Here is an 18,243-nt window from a genome sequence, read left to right as displayed (position 1 = left end):
CCCCCCCTCAAAGAACACCTTGTACATCCAGGAAATGATACATGACCAAGACCTACATACAACTTTTTACTTCACAAGAGAGCTAAGCACAATATCAGCCTGAGAAAATTAACAGGTAGAGAATATTTCCTCCTCTGCCAGACTGCAAACCTGTAAGCATGAGTCGTCAGAACAATGTCTTGATACCGAACAAAGAGAAATTCGCACCTTAAGTATTTACATGCACCCCTCACTAAAGATGTTATGGCACCACGTTACATTTACCTGAAATATGACCGTCATAACTTAAGCAGACCCAAACAGCACAGATTTCTACAGATTTCATTTTCACATATAACGAAAACATATTTAATTAATCTATGATTCAATGATATTTCTCTCCAGACAGATTTTGAAGGCATTTTTGCTCACACTGAGGTGAGCTTCCCTAAACATAACTGTCATAATGTAATTTCCTAAATTCACTATCTAGGTGAAAAGAAATGAGATACTGAAGGTCTCTAGAAATTGAGTTTGAAGGTATTAAGTGACACGCTGTCCTTTTGAAGGCCCTCAAAAGATTTGCCCTTTTTCCTTGACTACACAGGGGGAAGGGAAACCCTCAACCTCCCAGTGATATATTTTAGTAGAATTTTTTCAGTGGACATCTAAGAATGTAAATACTTCAGCCAGTGACACAGAATTTCTACCTATACAAAGGGCTTATTTTTTTTTCTTTTCTTATTCTAGAATTTTTGTGCATGATGATCAGCTACTCCAAGGCCAAAAATGTTCTGAATCTTTCTGGAGATTAATTGGCCTGTGGAAAAATCACCATAACAGGAATCAACTTCCAGGTGATACCTAGACAAAGTAGAAAAGCTACAATACTATATTAACTGATAACTGCTTTCAGCACCAAGTAGGGTATTACTTCAGGAAGACCATCTTTGCTGTAATATCAAATATGATTCTTCATACGAAAAAAAGTGGCACTAATTGCCTTTATTTCTTTACTTTAAGCTGAGCTAGAAGCAGATTAAGAAACAAATTCTCAACACTGTGAGGTTAAGAAAAAAAAGTCTTCCTCTAAAGAAAAGCTGAACCAGGAGAGATTTATTTCCAAAGTCATTCAAGAAAAGCAGACAAGTAACTCTTCAACTGTGCTGAGCAGATAATAGGTATTCTTTAGATTATGAATCATGCTTTGTTTCTAGTTTTGCAGCTTTGCAGAAATGGAAGTCTGAGGGATGAGTACACAAGACTCACTTCTACTCAGTGGCATTTTTCTATTTGGACTTTTACCTCACAGTTTACAACTTGTCTGGATATTCTACTTTAAGAAACTTCAACAGAGTTTCCTTTTAGGGCAGAAATTATCCGTTACTCATGCAAATGGTGTTGTTGCTATCCATGACATTTCTTATTAGGACAGCCAAATACTGAATCCGGATTTTTTTTTTTGCCTCATCATGTAAAGTACGTCACTTTTATATTTGAGAGGAAAACATTTCTTGAAGAGCAGACCAAAACATTCTTTAGACAAATAGTTTCTCAAAGACAATCAAAGCTTTGAAAGCTAGTTTTACAACTCACCAGAGGAGGACATTCTTAATTTGTAGAGAGAAGTCAATTTAAGAATTTGCAACAGTGAAACCACTACAAAGGACAACACTACCATGAGTTTCAACATCCAAAAGCAGAAGGTACCAAAAAGGGCTTTGTCACTACCTTTAAATAGTGAGAATGCAATGAGAATATACAGCTAGCCAGAAAGATTCATACCTAAAATAAAGGCCATGAAAATCCATAACAGTCCAATGAAAGCAATGACATACACTAAACAAAAAATAAACAAAAAACCTCTCACTGGTCAATGACTGAACTGCAAAAACCTGAGAGAAACCTGACAATATAAAGACAATGAAGATATTGCTATTGTGGGCAGAAAAAAAAAAAAGTAGGAAAACCTATACATGTGTGCCTGTGTGTATCTATATGTTCTGACTTCTCAGCTGTACCACAAAGAAAACTTGAAAAATTAAATCAGACCCACTGGATAACCCAAAAGGAAAAGGAGAAGAAAGGAAGCAAATAAGAGACCGACAGAGGTATGACAGAAAGAAACATCTTCTTTGTACCAAGTCATTGCTTCAGAGATCTGCATGAAGATTCCTATCTTAAAGCCTTTTTTATTATACAAAATATGAGACCAATATGTGAAAATGATGGAAGAACTGGAGGAATTTTACCAGTAACTATTGTTAGTGGCCCACCAGGTTTCAGATCTAAGTTCCTGGAGCAACATTAACATGAACTATCTGCCTACATTTGCTAGCACCATATTATAAATGGTTGTGGCCAAGGTGGAGAAAAGCCAATAAACAGGTCTATACAAAAAATATTCCAAACAGCCTCCAGAGGACTGTTCATGTTTTGAAAATAAAACCACCTTAAAATAAAACTGGTTAGCCACGTGAAGCACCCAGCAGAGCTTACACAAACTATATTCTTCTAATCTTTTGAAAGACTTAAAAGGAGTTATTACGAAAATGTATAAAAAGGCATAAGGTGTTGCTGAAGATTGTATTAAGGGATATAAAGAGATTACAGAGTGATGAAAAGACATTTCACATATCAAAATCTGAAGATTAATTCAAAGAGAAGAGGTGAATAAAAGATTTTTACTCTGACAATTTTTTATCCCGATTTTTATCCAGGTTCACAATCTCCTTTTATAGACAGTATTTAGTACATAATTCTTGATGGGGGGAAGGGGGATGCGTGTTAGGGGGCAGAAATAGAGAAGGAAACGTAGTTTATATTAATAAGAATGGAACGTGGTTATGAGAAACTTCACATTATCTGTATACATAATTCACAAGATCGTGAAGAAAACTCAAGATTGTGCATTAAGTCACATCTAACATCGAGACAAAAACTGTGTTATAAACCCATGCTACAAGATTCAAAAATAGCCATCAGATCAAGAAAGTTATTGATATGCACACTCCACGTGCACTTGTGGCTGGAAGTGCCAAAAAGACATCATGATTGTGTAAGAGAAAAAGTAAGCGCACTACTACTTGCCCCAGTATTTTCAGTGTCACTGCAGAAATGACAATAACTTCCTAAGACAGCATTAAGGCTGATAAACATTAAGACTCATAAAAAGTGTGTAAGAACTAACAAAGGATCAAATAAGAAAGGATATTCACTAGCTTATTAGAGTTTTATCCTCGCACCTTTTTCCGAAGCATCTCATCCACTCACTATAGAAAGATAACCATGGTTTTGACAAATCTCTGTTTAATCCAGTCAGGTAATAGTGAATATTCTGAATTTTGGTTTTATGGCCAAAGCCTCTTGGCACATTACCAAAAGACCTCAAGTGTTTCCGAGGCCTACCAACACTTCCTTTTGTTCCTGGCTCAAGGCTTTCTCTCAGCTGTCAATAGTAGGGTACTCTGGGAAGACCCATTACACTGGGAATGACAACAAACTGTGTCACTAATATATCCATATGCTGGCAGGAAGAAACTACAACCAGGCACCTGGAGTAACAGAATTCTGAAAAGAGAACGAGTTCTAAAAAGCAGTTCTCTAATCTGAGAATAACTGCAATTATTGAAGACTGCAACTGTCTTTGCAAAGCAAGTTACAGAACTTTCATACTATTTCTGAAGGAATATATATGCTCTTATCCTACCTGAGGCTAATTTCCAAAATTTATTAAAAAGTTCAGTGTTTGCAAGTTACTCAGAATAGTTGTACACTGAATAGCAAAATAATCTGCAAACAGAATACTACTGCAGAATGGCTGTAACTCTGTAGAGCAAAATTTTTTAATTTGCCTGAAAAGTCTGTATTATATTTAGGATTAATTTTTTTCATAAGTTTGTGAAGAACCACCAACCAGCACAATTCTGGTTGTTAAAATGTGAGTATCTAAGTGGTGTCCCTGAGTTTGAAAATTATTGTTATAGCAGAATAACCTACATATGTACATAAAAGATTCATTTCTCATGTACATACACAGAGGAACCTTTGGACTGACCAAAGTAACAACACTAAACAAGAACTTTCCATGCTATGTGTCTTTATTTTTTTGAGATGCCACTTTTGGCATTTTTCTAATTAGGAGACTATTTTTCTTCATGCATCTGCTGAGAACAGCACTTTTATCTCTTCCTTATGAATATCCATAATTGTGTTTGGGATTAGCAGATCTTTCCGCAAACTTCTTTCTGTAAAAACAAACACTAGTATTTTAAAATACAAATCTTAAAAGGTTTTGCAAATATTTGGTAAAGAACTCTGAATTTTGAAGTTACACTTGTAAGTGATGTTTAGTCCTCTCATAAAGCACTGTAATAGATTACATAAATAAGATCAGAAGATAATAAACTATTAAAGCTTACAGCAAAATATGCATTCATAAAAATATACTGTTTATAATTTTTTACTTCTAGCAAGGAGAATCAGTTCTATTTAAGAAAACAACTTAGAATATTTTCACAAGAAATTACAAAAGTTTTCCTAACGTTTTACTTAAAGAGTGATTAGCTTTTCTTAGCTTGACTTCCTAAGTCAGATAACTGAATTGAAAGAACAAAAAAAAAATCCTATTAAATACTACATCTTAGTTGTTTCTGCCACCAATGCTGAGCCTCAGGACACGTTTACCAATGTCTGTGTAAAAACACAGAAGTTCTGGAAATAAACATGTAGTTTTGGCTGTCAGAAATAGCAACAAAATACAGGAAAATTCCACTTGAAACTACATACACAGGGTGTTTTAGCAGCATGGAAAGCAATGCTACAAAAACATATATAGACACACCAAATTAACGTAAAATGTTTCTCTTTAAATCCTAATTCTACATCAAGACTATGCTCTAAATTCTGTAGATGTATACTATTAGTAAAAGTATTTTCTGCAAGTACTGAGGTATTTAGAGGTATTTTTATATCTTTGAGGAATATAATAAAAAATCCATATTTTTAAACTTGGAAGGTTTTTTCCCCTCTCTTTGCCCAAACAAATAATGTATTTCAGATTTTACTCATTAAAATATTTAAGGTATATGTTTGCATTATAAAATTTCAAACACATTAGAAATTCAAAACACTAGCACAAAAGTACAAATCAAATTTATTTAACTGCACCTAGAAAAATTAAAGTACCCTGGTATTGCTCTAGTGCTCCTTACTACTTACCATATTATTATGCTGTCATACGTAAAACCTAGCTTATCTTCAGCATGGCCAGTATTACAAAGAAGCTGAAAATAAAAGAAAACAGCTATTAGTTACAACTCTTTAAAAATTACTGTGTAAAACTGCAGATTTCTGGGCACGCTTTCAATGAAATTGGAGGAATTTCATTCATGGAAGGGGAAGCATACTAACTTCAGACTTCCCTGAGAATTTATGCTGTCAGTATTCTGTTCCTATATCCACACCAGAAACACATGAATCTATGGTCTCTTACAGTACTCAAAAGCTTGTGCAATTGTGTAAGCTGCCTACTGGTCAGTTTTTCAACTCCAGATGGCTATTCTTGCTGCCTTAAAGCTCTTTTCAGAAGAACCACTAGTTGGGCAATGGGTAGCCAGAGCAGAGATGAAAAACACTTAAGTCAAAGCACATCTGCTTTCAAAGAAGAGGGCTCCAGTAAGAGCTTTGAAGCAAAGATTGACACTGACACTGTCATGTTTTGCCACAGCAGTACAGGCATAGAAAAAAAAAAAATATCAGAAGCCACTGACACGGTAAGTGTCTGGTAACTGACATTCAGCCTGGCCTGCTATCAACTCCAGAGAACTTGCACCTCTGAAAAAAAAAAATCAGTGCAAAGGTTGAATTTATACACACAAAAAGACACCTAGAAACTGCTGCAAATTCTGAACATTTCAACCATATCTATCCATGCTGAATGCAGGACTGAAGATGTACAAGTGCAGTTTTTGCTCCTTTTGACATTGATTTTGGATGTAATCTAGTGCGTGCCAATGTTTTAGTTGCTTGAAAAAAGGACAGTCTCTTCTGTAAGAAAAGCAGATGTTCTCCTTTGCAAGAGGGTCAAAGAAATTCGTAGTAATCTCATTTACTACCCCTAGCTAAAATGATAAAATACTTTATTACCACATCCAAATCGCAAAGCACTTTTCCAAGCACTTCCAAAAACTCAAGTGACTAATACTGATTGCAATAGCTTTGCACTTTGTCCTCCCTTTTTGAAACCGGCATTTCTTCAGTTCGGACCCAGTGTGGTATTAACAGTCTCTCCTCAGTGAGGAATTCAGGAAGTGCTTGTGCTAACTAGTGAATACCCCTGCTCTGAAAGTATTAAAATATACCAAACCCTGTGCCACATTCTTTATATGCCTTTATTGCTAACAATAAGAAATCCATAACAAACGAACAGTTAAATTAGGGTTACTGTAAGCTGAAATATTTAACATGTTCCATGTTCCTGTTCTACCATTCACCTGAAAAAAAACAGCATATGGCACAGAAATTCTGCTTTTAAGTAAATGCATTTTATTAGCATGACGGTTTAAATTCAAACAATACTTCCATTTATGCCCAACGAATACACATTCTTCCAAGGATCAAGTTACACTTTAAAAATTATTTTTCATGTTGTAAGAAAAAGGCATAGTGACAATGCTGAAATCCAAAGTTGTTGATGAGATAGATTATTAAATTGGCCTGGATCAGTTCCACATTTGGGCTCAAATATCCTAAGTTAGTTGAAATATTTTGGATTTTATGTTTTTCTTAACAGTGGCTGTAACCAAAGATGATGATAAAACATAAGGAAAATTATTACATAATCTCTTTTCCCCCACCTTTCAGATATAAGTGATAACAAAACTAGACAATTGGTGTATTAACTGGTTATGACAGTATGTCACTTCCTAGCATCAATCTATTTTTATACCATGTTGTTGAACTGCCTAAGGCCACCACTGCTGTTTTAGCATTTCTATTGACATCTCATGAACTGTAAAAATTGGCTGGCAGAGTGTAAGCAAATCAGTGTGAGAAGATAGTGAGTAAAAACAGTTCATTGTTCAGTTTCAGACAAGTGTATCATATCAATAGTTGTTTAGGCTAATCATTTATACACCTAAACCCCTCCCCATCATTCCACCTCAGACACAAATGAGAAATCCTAATTTAACATAGCAGATTATCCTCCACAGTCTTTATTCCTACTTCGAAAAAATGCCCACAGAATTGTAATTCTGATGTAGAAAAACATTTTTGAGAAAGCTGCTACTGTGCGCACAGCTGTATTTCCAAAGTGAGCCTCCAATCACCACACTTACCATTGGCTTGTATCTTGAGCAGTCCCAAGATGAAACTAAAGCAGATGACGTGTTCTTGCTGCAATTGCTAAAGACCATTTGGTTCACTGGATCACCTCTAGTCTCATTGTCAGTAACCACTCTTACCAAATACACATACTGTGGTTATTAGCTCCTCAATACCAACTGTTTTCCTCTATATACGTGCTCCCCCTGCACACACCCTCACTCACGCAGAAAGAAACTTGACCTTATTTTGAAACTCAAATATAGCCATGTATCTTGAAAACCGATATAACTTCAATCAAGTTTAATGGCTGTTTGGATACAAATTTCTGAATGTGATCAGAATCATTAACAAACTGTTTTATGGTGTGTGAACATACAGGTGAAATATTTATCACACAGAATGAACAGATAAAATTGGCAAAAAAAAAGTAAGTAGAAGATTGGCTACTTTAGCTATTAGTTTACTCTCATTCCAATGGGCCACCATTACTTATGTATTGACTTTCTTTGCAATTTACATACAGTAAGATCAGAATTCAAGCTGTTTCAGTGATTTGAAAGGAGTGTGCAAACTCAGTAATACAATTCAATTAAATAACAGCAACAGTGTTTCATATCCTTCAGGGTATCACAGGTTAACAGATACATAAAAACTGAAAGGAGTCCAGCAGAGAAATACAAGATGTCCAGAAAACATTCAGAAAGAATTTTAAGTAAAAAAAAAAAAAAAAATCAAAAGGAAAGCAATATCTGTAAGTTACAATAAGTTAATGTGATGTCATTTCAGGGGGGGGAAAAAAAAAAAAAAGAAAATTTATCTTTGGGAATACTAATAGGGCTGCATTATGTTTGAGATTAAGAGACCTTTATGCCTACTTCACAGGCTGCTCTCAAAATTGCATGAAGGACAAAATTCAGGGTGTCATGTTTTAAGAGCAGAGAAACTGGAATAAGTGTCACAGAAAAACATACAAGGCAGCTAGAAAATACACGCATGAAGGCTGAGCCACTGGGTTTACTTAGTCTAGGAAAAAAAAACACCTGGCAAAAGTAAGGTTGGATTGATTGATACATGTTTAAAAGCAGGAAAAAAGTCATGGAAGCTGCTATAAAGAAGATACTGTTCAGCTGGTCTCAATGCTTTGGGTATTTACTCAGTTATAAACGTCTGGTCTTAAATATCAAAGAGAAAACTGCGACTTCTCATTTCACCTTAAAACAACATTAAGCTGGTCAATGATTTTGGCCCAAATGCAGTCATTTTTATAATGGCTGAATTCCCAACAAACCCAAGGGAACTGTTTGACTGTAACATTTAACAATTAACATGCATATTATTGTAGTAGAAGTTTGTTGGCACGCAGTACCAGAACACTAAAATCTAGTTTTGGCTATACATTGCTGTATTTCACTAGAATGGCAACAGATTATTGTCTCATGTAAATGCCTGGCATTATGCAAATACGCTTTATATTTTTCTTATATATATCTCATATAGAAAATGTATATATATTTTTACATACATAAATTTTTATACATATATACACACACAAACACAGAGTATACTTTGCTTGTTAAGTCAACTTTAAAATTTAAAATTTTTGATGTAACAGTGAATTAATGGGAATAGCACAGACTCTTTGAGGGTATGATTTAATATTAGGACAAAATGGTACTTACACTAGGCAAGACGGTGACTAACTTACAATGAAGGTTTTTTTTCATGTTTACTGTCAGCTATGAGTTCTTCGTGCTACTTGGATGAGTCATAGCAATATGAGTAACACATCAACATGTCTTGGAAACAGTAGCTCAAAACAAAACCACAGGAGGTCAACAGCATACACAAGTTGAGTGCACACTGAGACCATTCAAATTTGTATTTAATGGAAGAGTCACAGCAATTACTAGGTAGAAGTATGACATTATTCTATGCATCTAAAATGTAATTATTATACTGTAATTTTGGTATTATAGTTTGAACCACCACTAGTAATACTTATGAGGAGACTACTTAGTAGATCCTAGTCTTAAGAGAAGACCCTACTGACATTGTGGACACTGGATTTACACCCATTAGCTCTCCAGGTTTGTTCCACAGCTGAATGCCCCTAAGCATATGTTCTGTTCCCACCTGCTACATCCTTCATGATGAGATTTCAAGTTTTGCCCCTAGTGGTTTAGCAACTTGGACGAATGTTACAGTCAGTCAATACTACATTCAGATTCTAAGATACTTGGGTTTTGCAAAGAAGAGCTGAGACTCTAAAATGACAGACTATGAATCAGAGATGGAATCTGGGAAAGCCCCTATAGCCCCAAACTCAATCTATATCCTAGTGAAATCTAGCAGCATAGTAAAAAGCTAACAGAAACACAGAGCAAAATAGTAAAGCCACTTTATAAGTGACAGAATTAGTTTTGAGCAGATTGGAAATATAACTTTCCATATCACTGATGTTATTCAGTTGCTACATTTAAGCTAAAATGAACTAAGTTTCATTTTGCCTTTAAATAAGCACCTTTGAATGAAAAATAGAAATTCTTATAACAACATCTGTGGATCTTTTTTTCTGTTCATTATTTAAATACACCTTTAGGTTCAAGAAAGCTTCTGAGAGATTCTTTATACTAACAGTGGGATAAGCTTCTATAATAAAGGATTCTAAATCAATACTGCAAATCCAAAAGATATTTTCCACTGGGTAAATGCAATTGTATAGTTCCTTCTGGTTTTCAGTAATTTATCACTTAATACTTCTCATGGGGGTGGGGAAAACCCCCAAGAATAACCAAGATGTTCTGGTATTTGTCAGCAGAAGCTGGGAAACTTCAAGGTGCTTGCCTTATGTAGCTGGCCATATAAATGAAAGATAGGTAATCTTACTCATCTTATTGAAGCCACAGGTACATATCGAGCTTGTCAACTGCTGTAACAACTGAAAGCGTCACTGACCATTTACTAGTGGTCAAATTCTAAAACAGTTTTCAGGTTAAAATTCAGATTAGCTTTAATAATGATATAGGTGGTTTGAAAGGAACAAGATTATTTTTGTCTAATACAGTACTTCATAAATGTTTTTGCCCACAATACTGCAGCTTCACTTACTAGGTCATGAGCAGCACACGAGGAGAAAAATTTCTAAGTCTGCCACTGCTACAACTCAGAACTAAACACACCTTTCCATAGCCTGAGTATATCACCAGAATGGGAACGCCAATTTCTTAGAGCAGAAAACTTAAAGCACCTGTTGTTCAAGCACAACCCACGTACCACAGCCAAAGAGCCAAGAACATGAACATTCAGGTTTTTACTAAGAAGAAGCACTAGCTAAAACATGGTGAATGAAATGCAAGTTTTTGTAGAATATCATGTATACAGCATACTTTGCACAGTAAGTATGGGGGCTGTGGGGACTTGAATACTACTAGTTAACACTTCTCTTGAATGGAAAGACAATTGAAAAGGGAGTTACATTTCTTAAGCACACAAGCTTCATACAAAATATCTGCCTTACAGTATCATTCTTGCAGATATAGTAACAAATCCTGTTGACTGCTGACCAACATTATTCTAACAAATTTTATTTAAAGTATTTAAATTGTGTAAAGTCCTGCAGTCCAGCTCAGTACTAGTTCAATAATTTTTAATGGGTGATTATTTTCTTTCTTCTTGAATAAACGGGGGGTGAGGGGAACAAACCCCACCTTAAAAACCCAGTTTTCTTACAAGGAAAGAAACCTGCACCTAACATACCTCAGATATCTTGAAATTAATACAAAACTTAATGTCTACCACGATGTCTGTCAGGGAAGTCCATGTTAACTTACATTACTTTTTTACAGATGAATACAAATGTTTTGCTTCCCCCAACCAAAAAAGCAGAATATTTCTTCCAAAGATGAGATTTGCCCAGTCTTTGAAGGAAAAATCTGGGGCGGTAGGATCAACTGCTTAGATTGGTGCTGACATTTTCTTTAAGTATGACAATATTCCTAGCAGGAAAGTGAAATTTTAAAGATTTTCTTTATTATTTTATCAGAAATATGCTATTAAAAAAATTTCAAAGGTCCTTTCCCTGTCCATAGGGCAAATATCCTAGATAACTAGTAGCCTTTCAAAAATGGACCATACAATGCAAGAATTTAAAAACAAATCAAGTTACTTTGATATAGCTCTGAGACAGGATACAAAGATCCTCAGCTCTTAGCACATCTATCTTCCCCACACTCCTATCTCTCAAAAGGGGAACTGAGACTATATCAATTCACGGTAGAAGACCAGAGTGCAAAAAGGAAATAAAACCATGTCCCCCAAGCTCCAGGCTTTCACTCTTAACCACTGGAATGAAAAACACAGAATTGTTCCAACCACAAGGCAGACAATACAATTTGCAACTTTGGTCTATTTTCCTAACTGCGTTTACAGTTCAAACAAAAATAGGAAGAGTTTTCAAAGCCAAATGTACGAGTTATACATTCATAAAGCAGATATTCCAGGGAGATGAATATACACACCACAGTATGAGAAGGACATTGAGGTGCTGGAGAGGGTCCAGAGAAGGGCAACAAGGCTGGTGAAGGGTCTTGAGAATAAGTCTTATGAGGAGCAGCTCAAGGACTTGGAATTGTTTAGTCTGGAGAAAAGGAGGGTGAGGAGAGACCTTATTGCTCTCTACAGCTACCAGAAGGGAGGCTGTGGAGAGGTCAGCATTGGTCTCTTCTCACGAGTTACAACCAACAGGACAAGAGGAAATGGCATCAAGTTGCACCAGGGGAGGTTTATGTTAGACATTAGGAAAAACTTATACACTGAAAGGGTTATCAAAGACTGGAACAGGCTGCCCAGGGAAGTGGTTGAATTGCCATCCTTGGATATATTTAACATCTATCTAGATATGGTGCTCATGGACATGGTTTAGAAGTGGGCCTGGTAGAGTTAGATAGCAGTCGGACTTGATGATCTTAAAGGTCTTTTCCAGCCATAACAATTCTCTGGTAAGAACAAGTGCTAAATAGTAAATAGAGTAGGACTATCCCCTTATACGGGGTCAGTCTGATTCAGGATCAAAACCAGGTTACGAACTACAGTCTGTCTTCAAACATCTTATTTAATTTTAGCAAGTTGCTTTTCACAAATTCATAACTTCTTGCCAGTCAAGTCCAATTTATGAAAACCATCCTTGTGGTTTTTTGGGTTTTTTTTTTTAAGTATTTTCCATTTTTAACACCAGGTTAAGTATAAAGAACACATTCTTCAAATAATCAATTACAGGATTATTCAATTTTTCAAAACTATCTTCTAAAAAGAATTTTTGGTTCATCCTTTAATTACAGCATGCATATTTACTAATGCTTAACATCTGATTTTCAGTAGTAAAATCAACACTGCTTTAAGATCCATAGTTTCAGATATTGGCTTTTCACTAGGAATCACGCATCTGCAAACATACTCCAGCTCTTCAATTTTAAGGCAACTAGAGAATTTGGAAGGACTCACTTTTAGAGGTTTCCAGATTAGCACAAAAAGGAAACAGCCACACATGCGCCTTTTCTAGTAGAATAAAGGGCTTTCTTGCAACACAGTTTGGAATTTCAGTAAAACCAGCAGCATTTTGTCAATGGTGGACGTCTGACAGACACAGTAAGGCAATGATCCAAAGAACAGATTTCAGTATAAGTAAGTTCAGCTCCTCAGTGAACGCTATGCATCCACACATGCTCTGAACCAACTCAGAAAATGAAGCATTTACAAATTGATTATTAATGCACTAGAAGATAAGTTTATTTGCTGTTGTGATTTTGTTCTCAGTACTCACCTTCCTGCTAACTGAATCTCATACACTATCACTGAAGTGTTGTTCAATCTCACAAGGAGTGCTTTTAACAGCCAACAAGCATGCCTACTTTGAACATTATGATGCACATTTGTCTTTCTCGTATCAATTGGTCCCCCGAACCCACCCTTGAGCATTCATTCTTTCACTTAAGATTGTCTCAGAACTGTCAAGTAGTCTCCTGGGTATCTTAATGATTTGTTACCAGTTCATCTACAACAATAATTTAATCCTTACTTTACCCACAACATTCTCCACTACTACCTTGTTTCTTGGCTACTGGTGATTGATCCATCCTTTGTCACAGAAACTTGGGCTTCATCTTCAGGCATGTTGCCCTACTTGTGGCACTCTATCAGAAAGGTGTACAGCTTACCAGCTCCTTCTGAGTATTGGTCCATTAATCTGGATAACACTCACACTGAAGCTCCAACATCTCCTAGTTCACTGACTGCAATGTGCTTTTCCCTTGCCTTGACAAACAGAACACTGGTCCAACCACAACCATTCACTATGCTACAACAAACACCCTTTTCCTAACTCCCTGCCCACCACCCATCAGTCCTCTGCTCCTCTCCATGGGTTCTTCATCCGCCCAAAAAAATGATACTTGCTGTCCTTCTGAAGGCCTTTCATGACCTCTTTCTTCAGCCTATGTTCTCATCCTGCAGTAAGTTTTGAAGTCTTGCCTCCTGTCAGCTCACCATCACAGCTCCCAACATACCCATTAGACTTTCAGGCAAGTACCCATCACATGTGACTTGGAAGCATGTATTTGGAAAAAGCACCTCAAAAAATCAGCAATACACACCACTTCTAGAAATTGCCCCTTTAAATCTTTTTTGCTATGAAAGCTGCAGTGAAAGTTGACAGTTGCTATTCTATTAGTGTCCAAACCCCTGCATATCATGTTCATTGATACAGTCCTCCCCCTCATCATACTTCATCAGTTTACATCCACACAGTCTGACATTTCACATTTTTGATTCAATTCTGTGGAGCAGGAACCAACCTTCAGCTCTATTTGTGCAACATAACCCATTAACTTGAAGGTATTTAGGGCTTCTAAGCACTAAAATACTACAAAAATTCAGCCAGCAGGACACATAGATGAACTTCAGCATAACTCTGCATTAACATATTTGCTTGTCCTTATTTGCTCCTTTCCTCTCCAATAGCATGTAGATTTCAAGTACTGTTCCATGATATTAAGCTGTTTCATGAATCTCCCAGCCAATGTCTGATAGAGTAGATGCAAAATATTTTGCCTATATGATCACTTGTTCTGTGATACCATTTGAGCTCTTACCTTAGTAAAATTATTCAAGTGACCTAGTTTTCTCATATTTGAGACGCCTTGTAATTTGGCCACATTTTGAAGAATCTCTCTCATATTATCACAGGGTTCTGCAAAAGAAAACAGGTTATTAGCAGATACAGTTGAAAAAAAAAAATCTAAACATGCATTCAACATGCAGTTTCCTAAATATAACAGGTACTCTCCTAATCTTAATTAAGGATGCAGATTATTTTCATCTCAAGAAGCACCAATTTAATTTATGGTTAGAACCAAAACCAGGCATACCTGAGTTCTCTAGAATAAATGCTAAAGCCCATGGAGAAGACACACTTCTATTTTAAAGCAGATTTAAATCAGTGTCTTAGATTTACAATTGATAAAGAAATCTATTTAGTGTCTGAAACTCCAATCCTAACATCTCATAACTGAACAGCTTTATCCTCAATCCCCTTTTAATTTAAAGTCAAGAAGTAAACTTAAAGACTGAAGTAAAAAGCTAGCATGTTACTGCTACACCACATAGCTTCTTTTTTCCACCCGGACAAAGGGTTGGTGGGATTTTGGGAAGACTGGACTCTTTTCACTCCATATTACTCTCTGTCCACAATCACACTAGACTTATGAGAGGGCTAGGACTTCCCAGTGACATGGGCAGTGAAGTACAAGGTAAACAGAGGGACTAGGAACATCATCTCCCTTTTTCCTCAAGGTCCACAATCCCAACAAAAAAAAAACCCCAAACCCACAAACCAGGATTCAGACACCAATTGGTGACCCCTCATTCTCCTAGGAAATGGAAGAGGACTACCAAACATGGTGAGAAGAGACACCATTGCCCTGCCTTTGGAAGTAAGGTTGGGAGTTGAGGCAGAGTGGGACAAGCAGCTCAGAGTTGGGCTGGGCACAGAGCTGCATGCAGAGCTCCTATAACAGAAACCACAGTAAGCTCTGTATGTAGCAGTATTGTGGCAGGACAGTTTTCAAAGGGAGATGCTTGACTGCAGGACACTCATGCAGTCTTGCATTAGGCACTGTGTGACAGACACTACAACAATACTGTCAACAGCACTGTAGTTTGAAATAAATGAAATACCGAGGCTATGCTGGAGATGTGAACTCTTACAAACCATTACAATACCAAAACAGGGAAAAATTGCATTATATAAAACAAAGTCTTTAGAAAAAGCCTGAAGAGTCCAAACACCAGGCATCTGGAAAGGAGCAAAGAGAGGGGTTTTGTGTGTGGTGCCCCACACTAACTTCAGTAAAAGAAACTTATCTGTTCACACTGCAGTATGAACAGCTACTGCTGAATGTGTGACATATAGAGTATTGTACTTCCCTGTTCCTCCTGAAAGCATATTCGTATATTTTTCATTATACAAAGGAAATCAGAAGTCTCGGAGATGTAAAGAAAGCACCTTCTTCATCCTGTCTCTACAAACCAAGCTGAGGTTCTTTTATCACCTTCTGTAGTTTAAAAACTTTAAAAAAGCAATAACTTTGAAAAAGAAGATGTAACTAGCAATCTCATCAGGATATATCCAGAATGTATTTGGAAAAAAGAGACCCTGTACTTGCACCACCATCAGGAATACAAGACAGTATTTAAAGATTAATACATCTACAGGTAGGCACCTGAATTAAGGTGTGTAAACTTATAAACCCACTGTAGTGAACGGAGATCTCATCTATCAGGCAATGAAGTTGAAAACAACTAACCTGACTACTCAAGGGTAAGGTGTACTGTATTGACTACACTGCTAATAATGAAACTACCACATGTACAGACATGCTACTGCAACACCACATAATTGTCATTTTTTTCAGACAAACAATCAGCAAGAGTTTGGGAAGACAAGACAGGCTCCTAAATGTGGGCATCAGTCTCAATCATGACCAGCTTGATGTGAAATATCCTTTTCCACATACTTAAGTCACAGCAATAAGCAAAGTCAACCATCAGGTACACAGCCACAAGTACACAGGGCTACCTTGCACTGCAGAACAACATAAGCAGTGAAACCAAACACCCAATAGCTTTGAATTTAAATTGGAACATACACATGCATCTCCGAACTCCCCCCGCCAACCCAGCCAAAAAAAATAAATAGTATCTTCGATACAATGACAGAAATAAGAGACAGTGAAAATCTTACTACATCTGTCCCAAGTTTAGGATTCCTCTGCATAGTTTACTTTTCCAGGTCTTAACTCGGTTTGAGAGGTTTACAATAGCACAATCCATAGAAACAAGAGAAACACTGAAGACAAGTAGGCTGGGATAGTTATGGCACTACATGCAGTTCACATCATAGCCCGTAATTTCAAGGGAACATAACAGGAGAGGAACATACTTCCTCATAATTTGGTTTCTCTGAAAATACAGTTTGGCCGATTTCTATGCTTTGGCCTGCCTTGGATAATGGGTAGGAACTTCCCTGGCCCACACCACTTTTGGACCTATAACACATCCCATTACACCACAAGAAAGATCCCAGGTGAGCAGCCTTAGAGCTCCCCAGAACGTTCCACTTCAATTCCCTGAAGAACAAGCAGCAACAATAACTTTCCAAAATGACTGGAAATATGCTTAATATGCTTTTAAGTTCTAATTTTGAAAGTGCAAATGGCTACATGCTCAAGATAAACCTCTACCGAAACTAACATCACTATATGGACAGAAAAGACCATGAGACTAGCCCAGGAAACCTCTTGTACGTCACTAGCAATGAACACTTCTATTCAGCTACCTGATAAAGTGGGCACTAACTCAGAAGCGAGCTAGGTGTACTGTGCAGAAAGGCAGCCAATTTGGATGTGAAGAAACCGGGACATGATGACGCTACCACTTCCCGTGTTAACAATTCTGTAGTAGTGGCAGACCTTCATAACAAGGCTGCCTAACTAAATTGAGCACTAAACCCATTTTACTCTATGTGCATATGAAAAACTGCAGTTATAGCAACTTCTCACATTGCCCTCTTTCTGCTGAGAAAAACTCATTTCTAGAGAAAGGAAAACCATATTTGTCGTGCTTAAGAGAGCAGCCAGGTATTTCCCAGAAGCTTCACTAGCAGATAAGTAATTTGAAGCAAAGTGTGGACTCTAATATAAGATCTACAACACTGTGAGAAAATTGAGAACGCGATAGACATTTACACTATCGAATTCTTAATATCAATAACACAAGTCAGTTGGCTCACCCTTCGATTATATCATCAACACTAGTGCTGTAGAAAAACCAAGACAGTAAAAAAATAAATACCCTCTAACAGCGTACTACCTCAGAAAAAAATGAGATTACAGAAGCCTTTTGCGTCAAGCCTTGTCAGTTCAAGTCTTGTTTTAAACTTCAGAACCTTGTTGCAGAAAAATCTCTTCCAAAGAAGACTCGTGACATATTAACTTCGAGGAAAGATTGGCTATCCTGCTTTTCCTCTTCTGGAAACGCATCGTATATTAGAAAGAAGTAGAAAGATTACTTAGTTACTTAAGCGTGACTCATTTTTATTTAAAGTAAAGCCAACAGGGAAGGTAAGCAGGCCTAAGAGAACTTCACATGTGGGGGATGTAAAAGAATTTCAACATAACAACATGACTTCTCAAATGGATATACAGTCTCTTGCTAGCCCTACCTTACATTAAAGTGTGTTTAAAATTAGACTAACTACATTTTGGTTTCTACCAACTAAACCATGTGCCTTTCCTGTAACCAAAGATCAGATCCAGCACTGCATATCTTCCCATCTCAAAATCTCATGTAACAGCACTGAAGAACATGGATTAATGCAGAAAT

At 36.7% G+C, this 18,243-nt stretch overlaps 1 protein-coding gene across 1 annotated transcript in view; it reads right to left on the bottom strand.

Moving 5' to 3' along the window:
- RICTOR (RPTOR independent companion of MTOR, complex 2) overlaps positions 1-14,545 on the bottom strand; it is a 67,232-nt gene extending 52,687 nt beyond the window's left edge. Inside the window, exons 1-2 of the mRNA XM_009894671.1 lie at positions 14,454-14,545; positions 5,200-5,264 (exon numbers count right to left, since the gene is read on the bottom strand). Of these exons, the coding sequence (XP_009892973.1) occupies positions 5,200-5,264; positions 14,454-14,537 (149 nt within the window). The 5' untranslated portion in view covers positions 14,538-14,545. The remainder of the gene's footprint in view (positions 1-5,199; positions 5,265-14,453) is intronic.
- Between the last annotated feature and the right edge of the window lie 3,698 nt (positions 14,546-18,243).

Source organism: Charadrius vociferus, unplaced genomic scaffold (genome assembly GCF_000708025.1).
Source record: "Charadrius vociferus isolate BGI_N301 unplaced genomic scaffold, ASM70802v2 scaffold450, whole genome shotgun sequence".
Lineage (NCBI taxonomy): Eukaryota > Metazoa > Chordata > Aves > Charadriiformes > Charadriidae > Charadrius > Charadrius vociferus.
This window is presented reverse-complemented; position numbering and strand designations above follow the sequence as displayed.